This window comes from Argopecten irradians, chromosome 11 (genome assembly GCF_041381155.1).
Source record: "Argopecten irradians isolate NY chromosome 11, Ai_NY, whole genome shotgun sequence".
NCBI lineage: Eukaryota > Metazoa > Mollusca > Bivalvia > Pectinida > Pectinidae > Argopecten > Argopecten irradians.
Window position 1 is genome coordinate 15,062,992 of NC_091144.1, and position 7,044 is coordinate 15,070,035.

General features: G+C 43.3%; 1 protein-coding gene across 1 annotated transcript; it reads left to right on the top strand.

Moving 5' to 3' along the window:
• LOC138334419 (uncharacterized) lies at nucleotides 1-6,497 on the top strand. The gene is made up of 5 exons (XM_069283087.1): nucleotides 1-130; nucleotides 1,136-1,326; nucleotides 1,881-2,063; nucleotides 2,327-2,469; nucleotides 5,718-6,497. Exons 2-5 carry the CDS (start codon nucleotides 1,278-1,280, stop codon nucleotides 6,495-6,497), a joined length of 1,155 nt encoding a protein of 384 aa, XP_069139188.1. The 5' UTR covers nucleotides 1-130; nucleotides 1,136-1,277.
• The last annotated feature ends 547 nt before the right edge of the window (nucleotides 6,498-7,044 follow it).

The following is a 7,044-nucleotide window of genomic DNA, read 5'->3' on the forward strand; positions in this document are numbered from 1 at the left end:
CAACTGAAATCACGCGAGAGATTACGAGATTTGTCACTTTTCACTTTTCGAGAAGCGAGGCAGGCGCCATTTTTCGGAGAGAAGATTTTCGTGTTCTGGCCTGGGCGTTAGCCTGTGTTTAGACAGCATCGTAAGTAGAATATATATATATTTGTATTGTTTGTGAAATTGTTTGGGGAAATTCGTGTCTGTAGGTACGGCCGAAGACACTTTTTTAATCGATTTATTTTTGATGGGGACCATGTGGTTTTGACCGAGGTCCAGGTTTCTTGTATTTTCTCGATTGTGTCGGGCAGTTCGGCTGCTGGCATTAACAGGCTTTTAGGCTTTTGCCTCTTACTTTGTATTGTTGCTGATGTCAGACAGTTTTAGCTGGAGACTCGAACATGGTTTATTCGATTTGAGAGGTCAGACGGTGCGGCCGGAGACCAACAGTGTTTGCCTTTTCATTTTTGGGAGGTCAGACGGTGCGGCCGCAGACCAACGAATTTTCTGTTTGTGATTTGTGAATGTCTGGTAGTTCGGCTGTTGACTCGTTGTATGGAGATTCAGAGGATTTTTCTTTCTTGGAGATTTATGTGTTGCATAGATGTTTATGGCAACGTAGAAAAAAGGGAATTTTTTATTTTTCGGTTGGGCCACGTGGTCGTCCGGCATGTACTTACTTACAAGTATGCCTAACAGTAATACAGGACGTTGTGCGGAGGGATGGTCAATATGGGTTATGGTCTGTTGTATAGCGTTTTTTAGTCTCCGATTCAGTCTTGTTTGTAGAACATGATAGCCATATTTCGCAGGCTGACCTACCCATAAATTCAGTGATTGACACTTCTAGTGGGGTGAGCTTGGCGATGTGCTTACAGCTATTAGCCTAATTCAGTGCTTTTAAATTATGGTATACTTCAGCAACCTTTAAATGTGCAATAACTTTTGGTTAGGCGTGTGAAAAAAAAAAAAAAAAAAATTGTATATATCTACTAGTACAGTATGTACCCTTTATTTAGCAAGCAAATATTTTATTGAGGGGATATTTTTCCTTTACGAGAAGACATTGGTGCGTGAAAATCACCATTTATGATTTGGATATTTACTTTTATTTGCTTCTTATTTTGCTTCTTGTTTGCTTACTCGGTAGATGTCTTATCAAGTATTAAAGCCAAAAGCATAACCTCAACGACAGGAATATCCTTCCGCTGGTCCTCGAGATTAAGACGACCAGGTCTGATGATATTACAGACTCGGCTGCGACAAGCAGGCTTAAGGGGGATCACAGCCTTATGGATTACTCTGAGGAAGAGATCAGTAGAGAATTTAAGAAGTTGACAGGTACTATGGGTCTCTTGAAATAGATTTATGCAGTGTACATTTTCATAAATATATATAGGGTTCTTTTTGATAAATCGAGTGTCTTGACACAAAATCTGGTTTTAATCATGTTTGTAATGCCCTAGGAAGCCAGATTGCTTGGGGGCCGCAGTGGCCGAGTGGTTAGGATGTACCGACATATTACCACATGCCCTCCACCCCTGGGTCGCGAGTTTGAATCCCATGTGGGGCAGTTGCCAGATACTGACCGCTGGTCGGTGGTTTTTCTCCGGGTACTCCGGCTTTCCTCCACCAACAAACCTGGCACGTCCTAATGACCCTGGCTGTTAAAAGGACCTTAAAATATTCGAATTGCTTGGATTCGGCTTGGATTCATGTTTGTAATATTGCTTGGATTAAAAAAAAAATTGTAATTGGGACTGTTTTGTTATTTAGCAGATTAACAAATTAAATTTTTGTACAGGATGACAATCAGGAATGGCAGATAAATACTTTTTGGATGCAGTAATTATTTAGTTTTGGGGTGGTAATTTTTCAATCCTCTGTTGATCCAGGTCAAGATGTGGAGACAGTCCTATCACTAGCAGGCAAAGATACATCACCTACATCGCCTACACATATCCGTTACGCACTCCACCTGGCCATTATTCTGGCTAACAGCATCGGTGCTCCCAAAGGAGCAGTCCTACAGACCAGCCAGCAGGGTGGAAAGGAGGGTGGGATCTCAAAGAACGCAGGTACTTTGAAGATGTTTGTAAATCTTGACTGAAGGTTAAGATCGTATTTTTTAGGATTTAAGGGTCATGGTCTTGTACTGATCTTTTTGTCAATGTCACTATCTAATCTAAATGAAGGCAGTGTATATATATTGCTAGCTATGCCTAGTGAAGATCTTGCTTATAGTGTTATATAATAAAAAAAAAAAAAAATGATGATGTTTGTTTAAGTCATGTCAAAGTCAAGGTTTACTGTATGTATGACATTGTGTATTGGTTTATAGTCACAGATGTGGGAACCGGTGCAGAGGTCAGCACTCACGTCCAGGATTCAGCAATGGAGGCTCGCTTAAAAAAGATGGAGCAGCAGCTGTCGGTGTCCACTCAGTCACAAAGAAAAGACAAGGTGGAGGAGGCCCTCCGCAATGTAAGATTTATGGCGGGGAGGCCTTCGTTAACCGCCCCAATGTCACTGATCGCTTCTTTAGAGGTTCTAGTAGATTGTGCCTCGAGGGCAGGTGCTGCTGAGATAGAATTTTATTCGAAAGCCTTAAGCGTGTGTAGGCAACACGAAGACAATCCTGATATGCCTACACTTTGTTTAAAGTTATTAGGTTCCTCAGAGGACAAAAAGATATCTGCCACTGTGGCTGATTGGTTAAAATCAAATGTGAGGGAGGTGAAGAAAGAAAGTCATAGGGAGAGTCCGGCGAAAGGGGAAATCGTGTCCCAGGGCTACACACATCCTCAGGGTTATGCACCATACCCATACCCTCCTTTTCCTGGGACTCCACCACAACCAGTGATGCCTTTTATGCCTGGCCAGGGTTATTTTCCCCCCTATCCAGATTTCTCGGCTATGGGAGGTGCCAGGCAGGGGCGCCCCAGGTTTGTTAAGAAAAGGGGAACATGCTACCTTTGCAAAGAAATGGGTCATTATGTGGCTAATTGCCCTAAGGTCCTCAAAAAGTCCTAGAACCTTTGTAAGGAAATGGGGCCATGATATAGCTAATTGTCTTTAAGGTCAACAATAGCTGTGGTATTTGATAGCAAAATGATAGTTGATGGGAGCTGTTTTGTGGTAGATTTATATTTTGTTTGATAGCAAATTTAAAGTTTTTTGATGTTTTCGGTCGGTTATGAGGAAGGTTTACCTAACATGATGAAAACTAATTATAATTGATTTATTTTAGGATGCCTTTCTTTTAATATACATGGTTAGTAACACATTGATATGTGCAGGGGAAAGTCTTTGTTGCACTCTTTGGTTCTCGTTCCAAGGGTAGCTAATCCCTTAGTGGCTTTTTAAGTCGCGTGGAATGAGGGCTGAAGTGTTTTTCCTCTATTTAGATTTATCCTTTTAACTTGTTGTAGATCACAGGATATCCCTCAAACAGTTAAGAGGGCCAGATTTGAGCCGTCTATTCCAGAGTGGGAGATCGGTTTAAAGTTTGACCCCTCAAAGATTGCAGCAAGGGATCTTCCATGTCGGTGGGTAAATTACAGAGGAAAAGCTCTTCAGCCCCCATTCCAACATGCCAGGGCAGAGGAAGTGGCTTCAGGGGCCCAGTTCAGTTTGGCTGACTTACCTTTTCGGGACCCAGATTATTTCTTAGCAGGAAATGTTTGTAAGTCGGAATACCTCCAGTTTTGGGAAAGAATTAATGCATGTGAGGAGGTGTTAGATTGGATAAAATATGGGGTAGATGTTAGTAGGCATTTTGTGCATTTTAAGGGAGACTTCAGGGGTGTTTCTTATGACTCTGATACACCGCCACCTATCTTATTATCTAATTCCAAAACATGCATAGGTTATGAAGAATTTATCTTGCAGTCTCTTTTGGAAAGAGTAGCAAATGGGTCTATGGTCGTATGGGGAAAGGTTGGGGAAGTTGAGCCACCATATTTGGTGATGCCACTCACAGTTGAACCTAGTAAACCTCGCCTCTGTCATGATGAACGGTTTCTTAATCTTTGGATCAAGGACAATAGTTTTACCCTTGATACACTGAAGGAAGTTCCTCGGGTTATCCCTAAGGGTTCATACATGTCGAACATTGACGACAAGTCTGGGTATGACCACATCAGTCTTTCGGTGAACTCCAGGAAGTATTTTGGTGTCCAGTTTGGGGGATGGTACCTTGTTTATACTTCCCTTCCCTTTGGATTTAAAGCTAGTGCTTATATTTACCAAATGACTGGTATGTCAGTTACAAGCTACTGTAGGCAGCTTGGTGTACCCTGTCTTCAGTATATCGACGACAGGTTGATTGGTGAGGCTACAGCTCAAGGTGGAATGAGCAAAGATCAATGTGGCAATCCTCAAAGAGCAACAGCTGCTTTGTACATAGTGTGTGAAGTTCTTGTAAGAGTTGGCTATTTCATCGGCTTACGGAAGTCTGTATTTCAGCCCAGCCAGATCCTACAGTTTCTTGGGATGTTGGTGGATTCGGCTAATCAGTGTTTTCGTATTCCCCCCATCAAGATTGAGAAGTTTAAGTTACTTAGAAATTCTGTTCTCAAGGGTCAGTGTGTTGATTTAAACACTTTACAACGGTTCGCCGGAAAGTGTATTTCTTTCATGCTAGCCGTCCCTGGTGCAAAGTTGTTTATTCGGGAGGTCAATAGGGCTATCGGTAGGGCAAGCAAGAACAGTCGACCAGTTATGTTAGATGACAAGCTCCGAGAGGAAATTCAGCATTGGGGAGTTCATGGACACTTTTACAGAATGGGTGCCATGGAGAGCTGAGAGGCATCTCCAGGTTAGTATAGCAACAGATGCTTCCCTGTTTCGGTGGGGAGCAGTGGTTGGAGAACAAAGAGGCATTGGGGATTTCTTCCCAACAGATGATGACCGCCCTATCCACCTTAAGGAGGCAGACGCTGTGCTAAAAACTATTGCCACCCATGAGGGGAGCATGAAAAAAACCACAGGGTTGATGCACATGTTGACAATAGGGCTGTGGTGGCTGCATGGGAAGGACAGGGGTGTCGAAGCTCAGAGTTAAATGATCTAATAAAGGGGATTTTTGCAATAACACAAAGAAGCAATATTGACCTACGCTTACAGTACATACCATCAGCAGAGAACCCAGCAGATCTTGAATCCCGACGTAAGTCTTTGGCAGACTGCAAGTTGTCGGAGTCTGTTTGGGGGCGGGTTCAATCAGTTTTTGGTCCCCACACTGTGGACCTCATGGCGCTGGACTCTAATGCAATGTTAGAAAGGGATGGCCAGCGTTTACGCCATTTTACCCCATACCCATTACCAGAGTCGGCAGGTGTGAACATTTTTGCTCAGGACCTTTCTTCTGAGAGGTTTCCTTATGTCTTTCCCCCATTTTGCCTAATTTCTTCTGTTCTTAAGTTCTTGATAGAACAAAAACCAAAGCAGTGCACTTTCGTTTTTCCAAAACCTGAGGTGTTGCCTTCATGGTGGCCAAAGCTATGTTCACATGCTACAGACTGGCTCGAACTGGGGACAACGGGTGATACTAGTGTCATTTTGGGTCCATCAAAGTCTGGCTTCAGTCCAGTTGCTTTACGTACTCCCTTGATGGTGGCCAGGCTTGCCTTTCCCTAATTTCCAATTAGTTGAATGAGCATTTTGTGTATATTGATAGTGGTACTGGTAGTAGTCAAGTTGAGGTGTTATTACAATTTCCAATGTTGCAGGGATCGGTAGTGTTCCCGGTACCATGGACCCCGATGGTGATTACAGGTGCTTCTTGCTGCCCTTTGACCAATATCGCCTATTCCTGTAATTTTCCTGGAGCCCTCCTGTCCAGGCTGGAATCCCCCCAGTCAGTGATTCGTATGCCAGCGACAGTTCACAGCAGGCTCGCAGAGCTTGAACGAAGTGTTGATAGTACTCCTTATAATCAGAAGAAATCAGCTTTGGAACGTGAATTGCTAGCATTCTTTGATATATCTGTTTGCAATATAAGGCGTATTTCTCCAGAGGATATTTGCCATTTCCTTATAAAGAAGGATGGGAAAGGGAAGACACGAATTCATTCGGTTAATTGCCCATACTTGGGTAGGGTTGGGCCATCAGAATGTGAATGCCCATCCAGATTGTCTGCGGGAACAGTTCAGTCACTTGTTGGTCAGTTAAAGTCCATCTTTAAGGTGAGGGGACTTGGGGTGGAATGGGACGAAGGTTTGTGTTCTGGGAACCCAGCAAGTAGCTTGAGGGTACAGAAATATGTAAAGGCTATCCAGCAGGAGCAAGCGAAGTCTCATGTAAAAGTTAGTCAAGCCAAGCCTTTGTTTTTTGGGAAGTTAACAAAGGTTTTTAGCCACATTGATGATCTTCTTTCTAAAGTCAGCGAGAATCCCGCTGAACGATTTGTTCTTCTACGAGACCAGGCTTTCTTTAAGTTGCAATTTTTCAGTGGGGATAGGGCTGGTGATTTGGCAAAATGTTTTAACGCAGGAGATTCATCAGTTTGAGGATGGGGCTGGTCTGTTATTTGGTCATACAGTCGGGAAAACCTTGAATAATGGGAAGGTCAATGAGTTTACCGTGATGAGAATGGACAACAGAAGTGTGTGTCCAGTTACAGGTTTGGAGAAGTATATCTCTGGGGCAAATTCGGTAGGTATAGACTTGAGATATGGCTATCTGTTTAGGCCATTGGACAGGACAAGAAAACTTGTTCTGGAGGAGGCTGTTTCAACTTCTTCTATGTATAACAGGCTAAAAAGCTATTTAAAAGACATGGGTATAGACGAAGGGGAGACAACCCATAGCATAAGAGGGGGGTCTGCTGTGACTATGGCTGTGTCAGGATACGGTGATGCTGTGGATATTATGAGTCATGTGGGATGGTCCTGCGAACAGAGTCTAGAGAGATATACAAGGTTTGGGAAAGTCCTACAGAGAGGTACGGTGAGCAAGAAGTTTAGAAATGTTGCAGAAGCCCCGGAGTGGGCAGAGCAGGTGTATAGTGCACTAGGTAGTCCTGATGCCACACGTCCAGCCTTCAGTTAACTCTGC

What these genes read in the sequence shown, in the direction of transcription:
- LOC138334419 (XM_069283087.1), top strand. Translation starts at nt 1,278, where the DNA reads ATGGATTACTCTGAGGAAGAGATCAGTAGAGAATTTAAGAAGTTGACA. An exon ending in AGAATTTAAGAAGTTGACAG is followed by an intron (nt 1,327 to 1,880) that starts GTACTATGGGTC and finishes CTGTTGATCCAG; the next exon opens with GTCAAGATGTGGAGACAGTC. An exon ending in TGGGATCTCAAAGAACGCAG is followed by an intron (nt 2,064 to 2,326) that starts GTACTTTGAAGA and finishes ATTGGTTTATAG; the next exon opens with TCACAGATGTGGGAACCGGT.